The 20,135-nt window shown below is 39.1% G+C and overlaps 3 protein-coding genes across 4 annotated transcripts in view; 1 reads left to right on the top strand and 2 right to left on the bottom strand.

Moving 5' to 3' along the window:
- The window catches only part of camkmt (calmodulin-lysine N-methyltransferase), a 109,591-nt gene extending 99,147 nt beyond the window's left edge, over positions 1-10,444 (bottom strand). Inside the window, exons 1-3 of the mRNA XM_032552346.1 lie at positions 10,081-10,444; positions 8,568-8,746; positions 8,123-8,187 (exon numbers count right to left, since the gene is read on the bottom strand). Of these exons, the coding sequence (XP_032408237.1) occupies positions 8,123-8,187; positions 8,568-8,746; positions 10,081-10,239 (403 nt within the window). The 5' untranslated portion in view covers positions 10,240-10,444. The remainder of the gene's footprint in view (positions 1-8,122; positions 8,188-8,567; positions 8,747-10,080) is intronic.
- A 57-nt stretch (positions 10,445-10,501) lies between these two features.
- prepl (prolyl endopeptidase like) lies at positions 10,502-19,317 on the top strand. 2 transcript variants are annotated; one of them, XM_032552341.1, is made up of 15 exons: positions 10,503-10,866; positions 11,772-11,900; positions 12,189-12,255; positions 12,343-12,514; positions 12,601-12,689; positions 13,048-13,177; positions 13,265-13,481; positions 14,345-14,536; positions 14,671-14,883; positions 15,001-15,176; positions 15,900-16,116; positions 16,674-16,823; positions 17,067-17,193; positions 18,189-18,277; positions 19,113-19,317. In XM_032552341.1, exons 1-15 carry the CDS (start codon positions 10,714-10,716, stop codon positions 19,188-19,190), a joined length of 2,199 nt encoding a protein of 732 aa, XP_032408232.1. In that variant the 5' UTR covers positions 10,503-10,713; the 3' UTR covers positions 19,191-19,317. The 2 variants fall into 2 exon arrangements, 1 of the variants encoding a protein (XP_032408232.1); XR_004337558.1 differs by lacking the exon at positions 17,067-17,193 and having other exon boundaries at positions 10,502-10,866.
- The window catches only part of slc3a1 (solute carrier family 3 member 1), an 8,151-nt gene continuing 7,313 nt past the window's right edge, over positions 19,298-20,135 (bottom strand). The window contains exons 9-10 of the mRNA XM_032552343.1: positions 19,947-20,072; positions 19,298-19,848 (exon numbers count right to left, since the gene is read on the bottom strand). Coding sequence (XP_032408234.1) covers positions 19,417-19,848; positions 19,947-20,072 — 558 coding nt within the window. The 3' untranslated portion in view covers positions 19,298-19,416. The remainder of the gene's footprint in view (positions 19,849-19,946; positions 20,073-20,135) is intronic.

Below are 20,135 nucleotides of genomic sequence, written 5' to 3'. Positions count from 1 at the left end.
AAACATTTTGAATTTGTTTGCTTAAAAGTAAAAAATGCAGAAACATGAAATCATGGAACCAAAAGGAGAAGCAAAAAATTATAAGACCTACAAATTTAGGACCTCATTAAATGTAAGTACAGACCCAGAAGGGAAAACTCTGGACATAATTAAGATTTTTCAAGTCTTAATGTATCAATTGATGTGTAAATAAATTAGTTTCATAATTCAACCCTAACAGAACAAACAGAATGACATTCACAGGCTACTTTCTAGATTGTTCCAAAGTTCAGTGGTGTAGGCTGCATAAACACTGTTTCTTTGTGCTTGTGTTGCATGGCTGGACTGTCCCGCCTAGCTGAGATTAGGCACCATCTGAGACATTGCTAGGAGGGGTATATAAGAATTGGGCGTCTTAAATGGAGAAAAATCCAATAATTATATCCGTCCAGAGGGAGGTGGTGCTTTTAGAGTAGGGGGTGACCTGTTATTACTCTCTCTTTTTCTTTCACTTCTCCCAGAAAAAAATCTGAGGTGAAGGGGGTAACCTAAGAAAAGGGAAGAATGTAGTGCATTGAGATAAGAGTTATAGCTGAGCTTGCTGCTAAAGTATGCCCTTGTAATTAGCTGAGTATTAGCTGCGGTGACAATGCAAAAGCACTGGGAAGGGAAGCACCCTTTAACGCTCCACTCATTTCCTGAACTTAATCCTCACCGCTTACCGGTAATAGTGCACAACAGCGCACCCGCCTGAACACACACACACACACACAACCCTTAGTCTGGCTCAAATTTAGATAATCAACTGGCCACTATTAAAGGAAAAGGACTCCTTAAGCAAAAGCTACACCCAGCAGCCCACCTTCCAACCCTTTTGTGCCCAGAGTCATAATAACAGTTAACCGCAGGGAACATCAGCGTACATGTGGCCGCGCGTGCGTTTACATCTAGGTCTGCGTCTGCAGATTATCATCAAGTTGTGCTCTGATGCAGGCTGAGTGTGGCAACTGTTTACTTCTCGGGTGTCAAGAAGCTTCTAACAGCCAGCAGTACTTGAGGCAAGTCTTACTTTCTCATGGATAGAGAAGACAAAGCTAGAGAAGCAAAAATCAATTACTTTCAATTAAGTCAACCAGCGACTACTTCAATGTGCCCTGGAGCCATTCAAGTCTTGCCTGCAATATTGTCAACCCCCACTACAACGCCACAAAGTGACACACACACACACACACACATCCACACGTTACAGTTAAAAAGCCACATCCACTTACTGCTTGACAGTCTTTTATGTTTAGTGGCAAAATTATAGACCTAGAAACAATTACTGTGGCAATGGCTAAAAATGTTCTTGAATATTAGTTGGAGAATTTTTAATCTGTCATTTCTACCAAACTGTACAACAGAACATACAAAGGCAAATATTAAGAATGGCATTTATCTCTGCTTTGTTAAAGCTACTTGGTTTACCCAAGATGTTGTGCAGACAATTTCTTATTGTTTTTTTTTTATTATTTAACAAGACAAGAAAATGTTTCCCATGTCAAATTACCCACAACATGTTGAAATTGAACATTTACTGATCACTTTACATCCATCTGTAGATCTGTAGTTTAACAAAATTTTAAACACACCAAGAAAGCTGAACAGTAAGAGAAGACAATGACTGTCTCCCTATATTACAAGGGGAAACCTTTTTTAAATGTTTCTTAGTATATTTTGAATATTTGAGAACTTCCAATAGATAAACCTTTTGTTGCCTTTTAGTGGGAAATATGATTACTGGTTTATTTATTACATTATTTATTCCATACATTAAAATTGTAATGAATAAACTAAAATTTTGCTGAAATTTTGGATGAATTTTGGATTTTGGATATCTGGTTAAAAAAAGACTAACAAATATTTTTTTCATTTTAAAGTTTGCTTCAAAGTCCTTCCGCTTGTTTTTAAGGTTTTAAACAGTCTAACAGTTTAAAACCACTACATATCCCCTCAATTACAACATTGTATGGTTAGCTGCCCTGCAATCAGCCAGCGACCTGTCCAGGGATTAACCCGCCTCTCGCCTGTTGCAGATGATTAATGAATTAATTAATTGACAGATGGACGGCTGGATGGACGGATGTGTGTTTAGCTTTGTCAACTTATTTTATGTTTTTTCTTATCCTATCGATCTCTGATGTTCAGCACGTTGTTCCAGCCGTGACAGGTGATAAAGCGCTTTATAAAGAGGCTTGTTAGTGTTTATGATGATGATGATAAAATACATAACACACAACATTTCATGAACTCTGTAAGAAAATATTATCACATATCGCAGTTAGCTAGACTGCGATATTTCAGTGTTTTGTTTTGTTGTAACCTGCTCAGACTGCTTTGGATCATCTGCAGTTCAACATTTTAAATACCTGTTAAACTTGAACTACATTTTTATAAACTGAACAGAAGATTTATTACCACATCTTTAGTTTATTTTATTGGTGAAACAAAATAGTTATATTGGCATGTACACACTCCACAAAAGCCAGAGCCTAATGTCTAGCTTTTGATTGGCACTAATTAAATAACTATGACTGCTGTTTTAAGAATACTGGACTGCCTTTCATAAATCCAGTGGTAAAAATCTAAAACATGTAGACTACGTGAACCTTAATTACATATTTCTTTATGATATGTGACACTTTATTCTCTTTGAGGAAACAGTAAAAGGGCAATTCTACTACTATTTTTGGCAATACGACCAACCTACATGTGGTGCTGCATCAAAACCGCTTCCCCGAGAGAAGTCAGACTCAGACTAAATCAATTTACACCGATTAAAAATCCTTTAACTTGATCTTTTATTAGAGAAATACTTGTTACAGTTGTGTTTTTCTTATGAACACTGTTAGCTTCATCTTGTGTATCTAATATATTTTATCATTTCCTGAGCTAAATGTATTGTTAGATCCCTTCTGTAATATTCTCACTCAGTTCCTTACTGAATGCTAGATTGCTTGACGAGCCAAATATTGAAAAATTAAGTCTTTTGGTACTGAGGAGGAATAGTGTTAAGTTTTCTGAATGACTCACATTTGTATTGTTAGTAAAGTAAGGCAGACTGAGATGAAAATTATAGTTATATTTCATTGTGGTGTGACAAAACAAGCAGAGCTTTGAAAAATATACTGACTTGGTGAGAAAGAAACATTAAATAATCAGCTCTGATGGGGGGGAAAAAAGAGAGAACCACAGGTTCTTGAATAGACAATTGGGAGTAGTTTCAAAAAGCATGTGTGATATTGTCACATTGATTTCTCTCCACTAGTTTAAATCAAAATGGTAAGAGACACCTGAGCTCAGTCCAGAAGGCACCAATGGAGAGTGATTTCTATAGAAAGCATGTTATAAACAGCGCAGAGGGGGACCGCAAATCTTGTCATTGACACAACAGTCAGAGTGAGCTTGTGGCTGCATATGTGTGTGCGTGCCTGCCAGCTTCCAGTCTAGCGCTATTGTCTAACAAGGTCTAATTAGCACTATGGCAAAATGAATTAGCATAATTATGCAAACAGGGCTGCGCTAAAGGCCTGGCACAAGGGAAGGCCATGGGGGGCACCTATTACAACAGACACACACACACACACACACACATCCACACACACAGAGACTTTAAATGTGCATATAAACACACACACACATATTCAGTAAAAAGACAACTATCGCATATAGTAAACAGTCATAAACAGCTTTGAAAAAAAGAAAACTACACATGCACGTCCCTGCCTAGAATTATAACAAAAATGAATACAGGGAATTGATTTAATATTGATGTTACTGTTTCCACTTCTTTATAAATACATCCACCTGACAGAAACAGTCCCCATACCTCCACAAACATGAGATACACACAGAAAATGATCAGCTCCCCACCACGCTGCCTCACAACACTCAAGCAGTCAGAGCTTATAGTATTTACCAGCGGGAGTGATAGGTGAAGTCGGTGGGAGATAATAGGGATGACTGAGAGGCTGAAAGGCTGGTAGCCATTCGCACGATGACAGCTGTAGTGAAGAAGGCTCTATTAGGCTTCATTAGGATGCTGGGCTCCTGATTGCACACACACATACACACACACAGCCAGGCTTTCATCACTTCACAGGACATTTGGGTGCGTTCACTTCCAGCAGATGTTTCTAATCGAGGCAGCCGCCAACCTTATATTACCCTGAACTTCAATCAAAAGTACTGATTTATATGCAATCCTTCATCCAACAAGAAAGAAAAATGTATGTCTTCTTACGGATTCATCATTGGGAACCATGTATGAAGTGGTCACTGGTTTGCAAAGCTAACATTTTAACAGTATTAGCATTTTAAAATTTCTAACATTTCTGTATGTTAGAAATTACATAGAGCAATTTAATGACATTTCTGTATCTCATGAAATACAGAAATGAAATACATTTAATTGGAAATACACGTCTGTATTTCCAATTAAATATGTATGTCCAGTAGTTGTCCCTATTGTTGTGCGCAACCTGGAAGTGTGAGGTCAACGTTAAAATGGAAAGTACTACCTACAGCGTCCAACAGATGTTGAGAGAACGTACAGAGAATGTCAGAAATACTATATAAAGATTTGATGAAAAATAATAACAGCCATAAGGGTTTAAAAGACAAAATAAATGATTAAATATAATCACTGAAAAACCTATTTTGTTTTTCACAACAAGTAAATGTTTGATCAACGTTTGGTCAACATCCATTCTTGGACACTGAACATTTGACTCTGAGGCAATGTTCATCTGAACTTTCGCTTGCTAGCTGGGTTATGGGGGGGAGAACCTGGTGTACACCTGGTGAGAACCCACACATGCACAGGGGACAAATTGCAGACAAAGTCCTAATGCATCCCTTCTTTTAAAACATTCATCTATTTTTGAAAGAGGAATTTAGAATAATCAATTAAACTCATTTTTGTGACTCAATGTTGTGATTGTGTAACCAGCTAGCAAGGAACGTCTTCTTTTTTTTTACTTTTAAATATCTCTATCTAACAGTGCCGAGTCTGTATGTATGGGTCATAAAAGAGCATTCTGTATATGATGATGGTACCACTGCTACTGTATGATTACCGTGATGACTCTGTACACATTAATCAGGACACAAAACTTTTATATCGCCACATCCCTAATGGGAACAAATGCTACCTTAAAGTGAAACACAAACCTTACAAATAACCTTACGGCCTATAAAACCCCCTAATCAAAAACCCCTAGGAACGTCAACAAGCTCTAAGCCCTCTCAATCACACATGCACACATTCTGCCATGCATTCTTAGTCACTCCACCCTCAAGGGGCCCTGTATTGTATCCTTAAATCCTGACCCTTGGCAGGGAACAAGCATCTCCCGAAAAAACCCAAATGGCGCTTGTACAAAGCAGGCTAGCGATTACAAGACTCCACCATCAGTTAAAGAGACCGAGAGGGTCAGGAGTTCAGAGTTCAAATAGTTGAAAGTGCTGATGTCTAGTCTGACAGAGGTTTAGTCATTTATTAGCAAGACATAATGAGCTACAAATGTAACTGCAGCCGAACAACTGTGTGTAAGTTGAACAGAGGGTGGGGGTTCTATATGTACGTAAACACAGATGACCTGGCTGTGACACACACCTATGTTACTCCTACAAATAGTCTAAGATTTAGTAAGTACTAAATTATGACTTAGTTTGTTAGAAAAAACAATTACAGACAATATTTACTACAAGGTTTAATTTACTCAAACTATTTTCAGAAAGCGCATTACCTTTGTCAAAGCAAAACAAAGTTGTTGTTTTCTTTTTTATTACAACTTCTGATGCTCACACAAGCTTGTCATTTGGATTTGCTCAGGAGTATGATGCCGACCTCGAGATCAATTCCCCATTTCCTAAAATCCTAATTGAGCTGCCTCGCCCACTCCTCCTCTGGTCTGGTGTTGAAACCATTGACTCCGGCTTATCCTTACTTTCAAGAAACAACATATTGTTCACGTACGTGTACACTTGTATAACAAACACAATAGCTGGAAAGAGGTTGTGGGGGCGAAGGTTGTCACGCTGAGAGGGGGGTAGCACTTTTAAGCTGAATCCACACATTTTGGATACGGTGGGTTAATCCGGCCAGGCTTTTTAGCCTGCTATTCAGGAGGACAAGGACCCCAAGGATTTGGGCTTGTCCACACCTCAGGGGTAGAGGGATTATCAAGACAGCAGGAAAGGTGTAGAGAGTATAAGGTCGGGTGACGTGAAGGTGGGCTTATTAGCATGGAAGTAGCAGATTATTGCAGGTGGTGTGCCTTCTTGTATATCCATGATAGGACAAATGTAAGTCAGTGTGTGCGCTTTTAAATTTTGAAGGGCTTCTCTCCAACCCCCACCCCCCAAAATATACCCCAGAGCTCCGACAGGGTCACCTCTGGGCCTTTCAGAGCCTCCTCTCAACCAACCCTAATTGATCTCACGCATTACTAGTCCCAAACATGAGATGGAGAACAGGAGGGAGATGGCTGCCCCATTGTTTGAGGAGCAAGGTCCCTCTGCTAAAGGCTTCACACTTCTTACACACGCCCACACACCCAAACACACACAGACACAAGTTCCACCTATGGCATGCCCACCCACCTTCTCCCCCTATTCTCCTCTCCCTTCCTCTATGCTCTCATCTCCGGCTGTGCTAATCCATTGGCCAAGTCAGGAACTCTGTTACCCATCTGGCCAAGCATGACTCCAGCTGAGAGGGATGGAGGGAAAAATGAGGGTAGCGATGGGGAGGGATTGTAAATTGAGAAACAGGAATGTGAATGGGAGGGGGTGCAGTCATCAAGATGTTTTGTTTGAAACTGAGAAAGTCGTTTTTAGTAAGTATTACTTTGCATATATTAACAGCAGAAAGCAATATAAAGGACGATGAATGGGATAAAGGGCACTAAGGTGGCACACAAAAAAAAAAAAAAAACAATAACCTTTTGCTTTTTGCTCTTAAATACCAAGATTTTTTGAGAAAAAAAATGTGTCAATTACCCAAGAGTTCTGACAGCTAGAACAGGCTACATCCCTGGTAACGCTAAACTAAACACTACAGAAAATAAGTAATTGTTCAATAAGATAGATACAACCCACATGTTCACACATTTTTTAGTTTCACACTTTTGCATTTCCCAGAGACTAACACCAACAGAAAGCTTCATAATACCATCTTTAAAGGCTATACCAACCACGGCTTTTAATGGAACAAGATTATAAAACACAGTGGATGTATAGTTTAGCAACTGAGATGCTAAGAAAATACAATAAAAATAGATCAAATAATAAAAAGATTGATTAGTAGAGTGATGACAAAAAAATTCAATGGCAATCTGATACGAACAAATGCACTGAAACCATTGGAAAGCTTTGTAAAGAGTTTTAAAATAAGTACATCTTAAAACAGATTACAAGTTAAGAAAGATCTCACCTATAATTTAAGAAGATTAAGTTAGTGGTGTAAAAAAAAATCCATGTTAAAAAAATTATTCTCTGAAATCAAACAGATTTTATTATCTTCCTAAGACAATTTGCTGGTTTGAACACAGTGAATGAAGGATTTTTGTCCATTCCTGTTTGCATAATCTCTCTAGATTATCCTTAATTCAAGGTCCTTATGATGTTTTCTCTTCAGCTCACCCTGCCGGGTTCCAGTGACTTTAAAATACCAAATATCTATCAAATAAAGGCCACTAGAGCCAGAAAAAATAGAAGAGGCAGCACTTCCTTTGAGGTAAGAGTTTGATGTTGTATTTAAAGTTTTTGAGGTTTGGTAAGAGTATCACATGTTTTTCCCTATTTAGTCTTAAGTTTTGTTTTTCATCTAAAGCATGTGGAATTGGGTGTACTTTCTTTTAAACAAGTTGACAATAACACATTTAGAATAAATAATTACTGATACTATGACCAGCACATGAGTCAGTCGGAATTATCAGCAGGCATGAGTTAATAGTAATAAAAGCAAAAAGCATAGAGGGTAACATATTTTTGTGCATTTCTGCTCTGCACAAATGCGCAAAGTGGGATTTTTTTGTGCATTTTGTGCATAGAGAACAAATACAGTGGCTTAATAGAGTTGCAAAAAAAATCTACTTACAGACATTGCCAGTGTTGTCAAAACTATTGAGCACTTCATTAACTTTGAGAGGTCCCAGGTTATCCCTAGAAATCCAAACATAGATAAACATGAAATAGTCTGCACAGTACTCTATATTTTTTTCATACAAGTACATCTCTGTGAAAAAACAATTCCCTTACAAATATCTTGTTTTTAATTTTTTGTCTCATGTATTTCAGATAATATTTGGGATATTTTATGATAAACCAAACAACTTTGGGTTACTTTTGAAACAAGTACATAACTCACCTTAGTACTATCATATAAAGTTTGGTTGGCTACACCTAATAACATATTCTAAATTGTAGAAACAGCAAAGCAGTGCTCTTAGTCTTAAACATAAGACCAACACACCAGGGAAGTGTTTGTTACTGATTATGGTAACGTTGATGTTTTTTGTGAAATCTTAAAATGGTGTGTTCACCTGAGGAAGGCACCGTATTCAGGATAGTAGACACTTCTGTACTCCACCCACTGGTCATCTGAGGTATCACAGTGTTCTTGTGCTGAGCGTTTTTTCCTTCTGAAAAGGTCAAAGGAGGCAAACCTACGAACAGACACCTGTTTGACCTCAGGACTGTCTGTCTGCTTCTGACACAACACCTGTAAGAGAAATACAGCTGATCAACTTCAGTTTGCACATGAAAACATATTTTTCTTTGTTTTTCTTTACTATGGCTTCTTAATTATTCTTGCCTCAACCTATTTATAGGACCTGCCATGTCTAAATGATCTTCTAATATTCCATGCATCCACTCTTTGGCTTTTGCATCAAATATAGCTTAACATCTTAACTATTTCCTTTTTCTACATTATTTACATTGAACCTAATTGTTTTACTGATGTCCTGTGTGTGTTTTAAACTACTATCACTGATTTTATTGTTGTTGCTCTGCTGCACTTCAGTGAAACTTATTAGCTGTAAAAAGCTATTAAGTTGATATTCACAAAGTTGACATTATCAACTTTGTGATAATGTCAACTTTGTCAATTGACATTATCACTGACAAATAACATTATCACTGACAAATAACATTATCACTGATAACAAATAACTCAGTAAAAATGAGTCAGTTTAGACTCATTTTTAGGTTACAACAGACAGGGTTCATGAATGTTTTCCATCTGCTTGAATAAAATCAGAGTTGTAGGTAATTTTTGTCTTATAAATTCAGCATTTTAAACAATAAGCATTACTTTGTCCATAATAACATTTATAATGTACCTTTGGGCAGATCTCACATATAAGTGGTTTAAATTTGAGTGTCATAAGTTGCCGATAAATGAGGCCAAATCAACTTCTTTAAATATTTTGAATGGGGAACCAAAGTTTGATTCATTTAGTTTAGGTGACTGACCAGCTCTGCAACAGAATGGTTAAATTAAAGCGTACTGATGTGTTAGGAGAGGCCCAGTCAAAGTCCACATCTGAATTCCACTCAGAATCTGTTGCAGAAATTCAGAGCATGGGCTCAGTGAACTTAGCACTAATGGACAACACATGAAAAATCATGCCTAAAGATGTAATTTTATAGGTGGATAGGTATGTTTGACCAAAAGACATATTCGTGGTGGTTCAATAAATCCTTGACATAGAGGAATTAATTGAAAAGGCATGCCACAATGTTTGATTTTTTTTAAATTTTTGCATAATTTTTCTTCTACTCGAAATTATGCAAAACCCAAATTTAATACACTACAGCATGTTGTGACAACATATATAAAACGTCAGTTGTAAGAGCACATAAAAGCGGAGTAGAGGAAGGTCGTTAATCTAATTTATGAGCTTTTATTTTTCGATACTCATCTATAGACAACCAATTCACTTCAGCACAAACGTATCCAAACCCATGCTTTCTGTAGGTATTGTAAAAGCACAGTATGTGCAGTTGAAAATGTGCTTTTGTTTCTATTTAAATTCAATTTTGTTCTTGTACCTGTCTCAGCAGAGTCCATCTCGCTCGACCTGCAGTAGCACCACAGGTTGCTTCCCTGGAGTTGTAGGAATTTGGGCCGCGAGAGTCCTCGTCACTCTTATCCTTACAAGGAAAAGCCGACTGGGTCTTTTCTGTAGAGCCTGTGGAGCCTTTCTCCATCTTAACCACTCGGATATATATGTAAACAAGTTCCGGGCTATAGAGCTGTCACAGTTATCAACGTTAAAGCTGTCGGACGGTATTTAGAAAAGTATGGCTTATTTTAAAACTACAAAATCTACAAAAGCTCACACGTCTTGACTCATACCACCTGGAACATGCTGCTTCCGTACACATTTGTCATTTCAGGCAGACGAATCAATAGCAGAAAACATCGCACTCGATTTTCAATTGAAACTGCTTGCAGCGCGTGAGCAAGCTCGATTGTTTTAGTCTGTTTTTTTTCTGTCTGCGTCACCGTGCTAGTTTCGAGCTGTTCTGTCGCTAACTTATAACAAATGTTAATTCACAACAAGATTGTAAATGTTAACGCTTTAAGTGCGTATATCCTTTCTTCTCATCCTTGGAATAGCAAATGCAGCTCTCTGTCGGAATAGCGAGCGAATTAGCTGAACGTAAACGCTGCAATGGCTGATGAATAGTTCAGTGTTGGATATGACAGTTTTACGTTCACTGCTGTGCTCCTCTGCTGCGCTACTCGGTGTTTCTCGGGTTCGTTTCTGGGACCCGGGGGTTTCTAAACGGAAAGCATGGTTGTCCTTATCCGTCCAGCGTTGGTGCACTTCGGTAAGAACGTTCAGGGACTTTTAAAGTTCGTGTTCACTGTTCGCTTGGTGTAAAGTTACCGAGTGCTCTTTCATTCGGTTGTTTGAAGTCATTCATTATTCAAAGTGATACCTCTTTACCGAGTTGTTAAATACATTTATAACGTGACAACGTTTAGCTGTGTACGCTACAATCCTGTCCTTTATGGAAGAGTAGCGAGAAGAAAGCTGTCTTGTTTGCAGTTCGCCAAAAACCCACATATTGGTCAAAACTGTCGTGCAAAACCAGCACTACACATGACCCTGAACTCACCATTTCCATAAAACAAAAATCTGGTGGTGGCTGCATCATGCTTTGGGTCTGGCTTTTCTTCACCAGGAACAGGAGCCAGAAACGGTTCACTTTTTGGCCTACATTCATAATGCTTTGTGTGATAGAAAACTAACACCGCTTCAGCCATCTCCACAGTAAACCATAAAAGATTAGAATGCAGTGGACTGCTTAATAATTATGCTTTTCTGTGTCTGTCCCATAAAATCCCAAGAAATTGTATTGAAGTTTGTTGTTGTTATAGTGATGTAAATCAGAAAAAGCACAAGGATTTAGGACTACTTTAAAGTATTTAAGAATTAAAACATGATTTCATGCTGCTCAACTCCAACCTAATGCATTTTTAATAGATGATCACCTTCACGTTGTTGAAATAAACATGTCCTTATTGGTTGTGCATTTTATTTTTATTCAGCAACATTAAAATAAATGAAAAAAATAATAATTTTCTTTAGTGATTTTCAAGTGTGTCTCTATATCTTTTGTGATGAAAAGAAGATGTAATTAGGTCAAGAAATGCCTTTAGGTTATTAATATTGTAATATCGCTCCAACATTGATAAGTGTTTTTGTTTGGTTTGAATTTTTTTACTTCAGGAAGCTTCTGGCTTGTCATCCGATCATCTGAGCTCTGGATCTGACAAGTACCAGCAATTGAAGAAGTATTTTGTAAGGAGACTGAAGGCAACATACCACCGGTTCCACAGTATACCTGATTACTCTGTGGTAAGACAAGGTTCAGGGTTGTAATCATGTTGTTGTGGTTTACATTGTGAACTTAGTGTGCGGGTGATTAAAATAAAGTATAATATGAATACAATCAGTCCTGAGCTGCCCAGTAACACAGTTCATGGCACTGTCGCCTTCAAGCAGTTCAAGGCAACTGTCTCTGCATGGAGTTTCTCTTTGGGCACTCCGCCTTTCTCCAGTTGCCTAATCTGGATGTCAATAACTTTATAAATGAATAAAACTCAATTTTACTCTTTCAACTTCCTGTGGTTTGTCCCGTTCCAGGTGTGCGGATGTCACCATGTATACTTCATTAAAGCTGACGGCATCTACAGAATAAACAAAAGAGATCGTAAGCAGTGAATGAACATATATTTTCATGGGCATAGAAATTACATTTACACAGACATTTATTCTTCCTTGTCCTCCATATTTTTAGGTACTCCAGAGCCTGAGCAGGTGTTAAATCTGGAACATGTATCGAGGGCGGAAAGGAGGACGAGAGCTGAGAGTGATGAGGGGTTTCAGTGGACAATTCAGAGAATTCGTCTGTCTCCACATGAAAAGCATCTCGCCGCCACACTAAAATGTTGTCACACAGAAGAGCTCAAGTAAATTAAACATAGAGGTGTAACTTATTCCAAAATGCTGACTGCCAGACTTTAATTATTTTATATTTTTTACTGTGATAATGAAGGTGTGTTGTTGTGAGACTTGGAGAGAGAATTATTTCCATTTTGTCCCCCCACCACATCCTTCTCGAGCTACAGAGCGTCTTCAGCTTTGGTAAATATTCAAAAATGTTTTAGAATAATTCAGCCGTGCCAAAGATTACAGAGTTAAAACAAAGTATACCTAACGTGCAGTTGTAAAAATAAATGCATCCCTTTTATAGCTAAGAATTGGATGTGTTTTCTGTTTTTAATTCATCTTTCCTATTTTACCATTTTGCCTTTATCCTTTTATTTATGTATTAGAAACTGGTGGAATCTGTAATATGTGGCTTTGTAAACTTAACATTAGATTTAAATGACAGAACAAGTTACGAATCAGATCATTTTAAGCACCGAAAACCTAAAATGAATAGATGTAGAGATGCAGTTTGTATCGATCTTGACTTTTATGTTTATGTACATCTATGAAGAGTGGGTGACGGATGATGTCCTGTTTTACACAACTCTGGAAGGCCTGAGTTCCAGCTGCGTGTTTCGCCTGGACCTCGCCTCCGAAGGCAGCTGCAAAGTAACGTCCGTGTACGAGGAAACTCAGCCTGAGTGCGTGTTAGCGTTGTGTCAGGTAAACCGTCTTCCTTCTGTCAAATAATTAACCGAGTGACCTAAACCGTACCGTCCTCTCCGCAGTGTGTTTGTGGAGGTTGCCCTGTCCAGAGACCGACAGATCCTCGCCATTAACTGCAACAGTAGAACACGTTCAGAGGTGATGCTGATTGATGTGACAAAGTCCCATCTAGAGCCTTTTGTGATTCAGCCTCGTCAGCTGGACCTCCTCTACCATGTGGAGCACTGGAAAGGATCGCTTATTATACTGGCTAATACTGGGCCAGGACAGGAGTATCAGGTACAGTTTCAACAACAACTTATCAAAATGAATCCAAGAGAAAAAACAGAATATTTACAGTAATATAAATTTATGTAAGACTTTTTAAAAAAAAAATTATATGCAGTTGGTTCATACCACATATTCAGTGCCTTTGTTGAATTAACTCTAATGCCTAATTATTACAGCTGATTCCTCATTTTGGGCTTTTAGATCCTCTTAGATCAATATGTAAATTGGGTCTGTAGTTCTGGTTTAGGTGCCAAAGAGTCAGCACATGCCATTTTTGAAAATTTTGCGTAGCTAAAATTTCCATTATCTGTCCTACCTTAAGGTCTAATAGTTACATATGTTAAATGATGAATTGATTTAAGGTATTCCAAATGTTTTGTGCTTTTAACCTCTATTGGTTGAAGCAGGGGAATTTAGTGTCTTGCCTTCTAGCTAAATATTAATGTTGGTGTGTTGTTGTTTCTATGGTTTTCATTGTGACATGCTGTAAAATTAATTGCCCTTTGGACACAAATAAAAACCTTTCTATATAAATATCTAAAAACTGTTTAAAAAACAGCCCATTTCAGAGGAAAGTGCTTTGTGTACAAATTAACTCCACATTTTTCAGATATTTATTTGTAAAAGCTTTTGAAAGCCATGTGTCATTTTCCTCCAATTTCTCTATTTTGTTCTACTTTGTGTTTGCACCCAAAATCCTAACAAAATACACTTATGGTGGTTAAAATCTGGTATGAACACCTTCGAGATACTGTATGTTATCAGCAGCTACCTTTGATTTCTCATAAAGTACTAGGTTATTTCAAGCAACAAACATGTACATATCTGTTATTCTTGTTTCACATAATGTGCGTCTTCTTTCTGTTTACTAGGTGATGCAATCTCCCACATCTGAGCCGTCAATGGCTTCATGGGCGCCTTTATTTGTCCCTAACCCTGACACTACTATCAAAGACATGGACGTAGTTGGAGACTACTGCTTGTTGGTTCTAAAGACGCCAACCAATGAACTCGCTTTAAGTGTGATGTCACTGCGCAATCCCAAAGAGACATACATTATAGAGGTCAGTGTGAGAGACGGGATAACTTGGAAGAAACGTCTTCTAAATTTTCTACCTATTCTTATATTCTTTCATGTTTTTTTTTGTTTGTTTGTTTTTTACTCCAGTAATGTTATATTTCTTCTTTCATTCCTAAGCTCCCGTCCTGGGCTTGCGCTATTGAAACCAAGAAACCGGGCTTGGCAGACCGGCAAGACGTGTTAGAGTTCCTCTTATCGTCTCCCGTCCACCCACCCGTCCCATTCTCGCTGGATCCTGAGAAAGGACTTTTGTTGTCAGACCCAGGAACTCAGACCAACTCTGAGAGTCACCACAAGTACGTCACCACACGCTTGAAGGCCTGCAGCCAAGTAAGACCGTCTTTAAAACAAACTCACAGAGTAAACTGTTGCAAGCAGAGAGATGTTTATGCTCTTGTCGCACCTTGACCAGCAAAAACATCCACTGCTGTTCGGTTCTGTCATCAGGATGGCACTTTAGTGCCAGTGACGCTCTTCCATGCCGTACCTGTGGAGGATCTGAGTCAGGCGCCTTTGCTTGTACATGTATATGGAGCTTATGGTAGAGACCTCAGTATGGAGTTCTGCCCAGTGAGACGTTTTCTGTTGGAGCAAGGCTGGGCACTGGCCTACTGTCACATTAGGTAAGACATCATCCTTCTTGTGATTTAAAAAAAAAAAACTTATTTGATTTTTCTAGATTATTTGCAACAGGCTTACTAAATGTTGTAGAAAGTACCTTTTAGCTTAGATTCCTGTTAGATTGAGCAACAGGTTTCCATTTTTTTCTTCTAAACTCTGGCAGGGTTCCACTTTCCTAGTGTGCAGAGCTGTCGGGGATCTGAGTTTATGCAGTGTAAGATAGCCGCTGTGAAACAGTCAGAAAAGAATACCCGATCTGTCATATTCATCTATCAAAACCTAAATCTGAACATAAATATCCTTGAGAAAACTGAGGTAGACTACAAATACAGTATATTTTACATACTTGGAATGTTCAACAACTCTTAAAAAGTACCATCATCTTCTACACGTGTTATGGACTCCACAGAGTCAAGCTGATGATGTTGCTGGAAGGAAATGTACTAAAATTATTACCATTAAAAACAATAAACTTTTAAATGTTTAAACTTGTCACAATAACAAATGTTGCTGGACAATAAATTGACCAGTAATTTTTTTTTTTTTAATAAATGCTAATATTGAGAACAGTTTCAAGTAATTTATTCATAATGGCATAATAATCCAAGTCATTCTCTCAAACACTAATAAAGTTTGATTTTATGGAGAACACTTAACACTGCAGTGGAAGATACTTTGTGTATCCAAAAAGAATTTGCTGGGGATCGTCTCTTTTCTGCGCGCAGAGGCGGGGGGGAGCGCGGCCTCTCTTGGCACAGACAAGCCAGGGTGGAAGGGAAGCGGAGGGGAGCGGAGGACCTCCAGGCCTGTCTCCAGAAGCTTTTCTCTTCGGGAGTCTCCTCTGCTTCACTCACTGCCCTCACAGCCTGCAGTGCCGGAGCCGTACCAGTTGCGGCGCTGTGCAACTGGAAGCCAAACATGATGCGTGCTGTAACACTGCAGGTAAAATGTTAAATGCGTCTGGGTCTGTGTTTTCATCTCAGAGGTTGTCTCAAGTGAGGGCTAGGTTTCATCCATATTTAGGGTTGAAATATTTTACATATTATTATTAATATAAAATATTATTATTATTATTATTATGTATCTAAACAGTGCAGAAATTCAGAAAAACGAAAATCTTTTTACATCGATCTACAGAAGATCTTTCACCTTTGGGGTATTTAGAAACATATAGAATTTGTATTTATGATCAGAGTTCAGGTTAAAATTTACAAAATGTTACAGATTCTATAATAGAGCTGATATAAATAGACTAAACTGATCTAAAATCAGTAAGGTAATCCTGTATCATCCTGCTGAAATAAAACCTTTATATCTTTCTGTTTTGTGATTAGTGGAACAAATGTAACTGTTTTGTACTTTTTGTACTTAAACGAAATACAAATGAACTTAAAAACAACTACAAGAAAACAATTAGTAAATTTGTGTCTTGACATTTACAAAATGCAACATTTATAGAAACCTTGCAGATCTGAAGGCATCCCAATTTCTCTGTGCAGGCTCCTTTCCTCGATGTGTTGGGAACTATGGAGAAAGCTGATCTGCCTCTGACTGTGGAGGACAGAGATGAGTGGGGGGACGCAGTGGGAAACCTGCATCACAGACACATCATCGCTTCATACTGTCCCCTTCACAACATCACTCCTCAGGTATGAAGAAGCTGCTTCCTCTGCAGTTTCACTCTCTTAAACTAACTTCTGTGTTCATTTTGGCGCAATGTAACAAGAAAAAAACATGTAGAATTCACTTCATACATTTGTGATTAAATGTATATTCATCTGCCATTTTATAGATAATTTCAAACCTTAAATTTATGATTTGAAAATCCCTTTTCTTTCAACTCTTAGATATTCTTAATTTATGTTTTTTTCCATTCTTTGTGTGTGAAACAGTGCTACCCATCTATGCTGCTGACAGCCTACAGCTGTGATCCTAGGATTCCTCTGGAAGGTGTCCTCAAATACACCAAATATATAAAGAAAGCCATTCATACACACTTAAACAGGAAGCAAAATGCAGGTACTTTCAGACGGACTCCATTTTAATAATTTTCTATAATTGGAGCGCTACAGCCGCTGACATGTAAAGTGACAGCCATTTGTTTTGTTTGATGGTATACTTTATTCGTATTTTTATTAGAGTGCTTTTCTTGCTGTGAATCTTCTCCCTTGAAGCACACCTGTGAGGTTGTGAGTTTGTTTCAGAGAACCTCTCCAGTTGATCTTTTAATGCGTCTTTTCGCTGGACGAGGTCGCCGGTGCAATTTAAATCCCATGGAGATTTTCCATATTCTTCTAGGAGTCATTTCCTCTTCAACAGAGGTTTTATAGCTCTGGGTCATCCCCCAATAGTAGTGTCAGTGTGAAGGTCAGCGGAGGCAGCAGTAATAGATGTACGGGTGTCTGGGGGATGTCTTTCCACCGTGCAGCATTGGTCACCTTGTGGTAAAACCCGTGCATGTGTCAGCTAATTGCTCTCTTTTTTTCCCCCCAGACAGGCTCTTTCTCCCTCTCACTTATAATCTTCCTTCAAGACGTTGCTGGTACTCCTTATTTACACCACTCTCTCGCTCTCTCTCTATCTCTGCCTGGTCTCCTCCAGCTTCAAATGCACATATTATCTCTCTCCTCCACCATTTCGCACCCCCGTTGTTCACGCACACACCGGGCAGCTTCGGTGCCTGCGTTTGTGGGGAGATGTCTCCCTAATCTGTCTCTCTGTTCTCCTGAGTCTTTGATAAAGTGCTGATGGCACAGGCGCATCGAGGCGGGCGGGAAGGCCCATTAGCATGGTAAAGAGATAGCGTATCAGAGCAAGAGATTAGACTCCACAGACGGGGGAGCTGTCAAGGTCAAGACCGTACTTGTGAATCAGTCCGTACCACAGAAAGGAGGAAGGTGGATAACATGGAGTGGGGCAGTTAGACGTAGAGATACTGGGTTCGCAGTGAGATGAAGGCGATTTCTAAAAATAGACCGTTTTCTTTTATCTTGCTTTTGTATTCTTTCCTTCAGATTGTGAATCAGCACCAAGCATAGTTCTGAACGTCCAACCAGGAGCAAACCATCTTGGACCTGAAGACTTTGTTCAAATGCTGGAAGAGGTGAGTCAGAAAGCGAGAGGAACAGGGAGGTTAAGTACAGAAACCGTACTTCCTGATATCTAGAAACAAACTCCTGTGATAGTTCTGGCTGGATGTTTGGCCAATCTTCTTTCAACTTGTGGTTGGTTTCCTGACACTCACCAGTTATTAATTATTAATACATTTTCAGTTGGGTTAAGATTGAAGCCTGTCCACAAACCTAATGTAAACCTCCACTGTCCAGTCCAAAATCAGTTCTGATGTGTGTTCTGGGTTATTTCATCCAGTTTGAGCAATTCACCAGCACCTTGATGAGACGAGTTAATGCGGTGATGTTGGGTTTGAAAGCCCTGCCTCCTCCGAACGTTGTTGTCTTTGTAGCACAATAGCTCGACCTTTGCCATAAAACCGTTCTCCTGAAGACACCCAGCTTGTCCATGACGGCAGCTGGGAATTTCAGTCGTACTCGAAGGAGTCTGTTCTGGAGCAGAAGGTTCCACTTTATGATAGCATCACAGCATCATGGGTTTGTGGCAGGAAACCAACCAATTTTAAACGAGCTCTAACAATGCTGCCAAAGCCAGATTGAGGAAATTATTGCTTCTTTGAGAAAATCCACATAAAAAAAAAACAACTTTAAAGACCATTGAAGTCCTTTGCTCTTTAGACCCTGGAAAAGAACGACTGAAATGTGTTATTAGAAGCTACAAATTAGTAGTAGGTTATTTAATTTAATCTACCACACCAATGTGTTGGAGTTCAGCAGGCATAGTTAATATTGCATATTGGTCATAATTTGGCTAACTTTTACTTTCCATTAAATTCACAAAAAAAGTGTGTTTTCTTCCTGACGCAGGAGGCTTTTAAGCTTGCGTTTCTATACACGGAGCTGAACCTGGACACTCCACAACCTCGACGCAAGAGGAAGAGATAGCTCAGCTGTGAAGAGGCAGTAGGAAAAGCAGAGCTGTATTTGCATCACCGTGACAACCAAGTCTTCCACTTTGCATGTGGAAAAAGAAAGAAATCACGTCCAGCGAATTCATCGACAAGCGTTTGCTTTATTGTGTTCCATTATTCCTTTTGAATCAAGACACCTCAGGACAACCTCTGTAAATCGATTGACGAGACTGTACAGTTTTTGTTAATGCTAAATTGCTTTAGCATTTGTAAAGAATGCCAACAGTCTCCAAGTAGCAGGCCTTCTCAGAGACGTAGCACTGTGCAGGATGGTTGGGATGAAACCGAGTGTAGGTGGAGTACCGAATGACCAAACCCTCTCCCGCCTCTGTCTGGATGCGGGATTTCTGGAATACTTTCTGGTTGTTGGCTGTGTTGGTGCTCATCAGCACTCGGAGCTCGTCGGGCAGCTCCTTAACAGCAGAGAGATCCGTTGTGCTGGGTCCTCTGCCGAAGTTAATCACCATGAGGTACGCTTCTTTGTGCCCATCGAGCTCTCTGAGGTAAGAGAAAACGTTGGTGTCGGAGAGGACGTAGCAGAACCAACCGCGCAGAAAAGGGAGCTCCGACTGCCGCAGGCCATTCAAGAAACGATACTGAGAGAGAACAGAGCCTTCATCTTTATTCTGGACCTGAGGGGAAAGAATGGACAAAAGATAAAACAGTGAGACGGATATGAGAACTATCTTTTATCAGGAGTTTTCTCAGTGTTGCTTTAGATGTCTCATACCTCCACATTGACGGTTTCGTAACTGGGATGTACAGGTAACCAGGTGTTGTTGGTTTGGGTGTTGAAACCCGCATTCTTCTCACTATTCCACTGCATCGGAGATCGCTGAGGGTCACGACTGAGACTCTGAGGTCAAAGAATACAAATGATTATACTCCAGTTGGCCTTATACACAATAACTACAGCTAG

The sequence above is a fragment of the Xiphophorus hellerii genome, chromosome 22 (genome assembly GCF_003331165.1).
Source record: "Xiphophorus hellerii strain 12219 chromosome 22, Xiphophorus_hellerii-4.1, whole genome shotgun sequence".
Lineage (NCBI taxonomy): Eukaryota > Metazoa > Chordata > Actinopteri > Cyprinodontiformes > Poeciliidae > Xiphophorus > Xiphophorus hellerii.
Note: the sequence above shows the minus strand (reverse complement) of the source record. Positions and strands in the feature narration are given on the sequence as shown.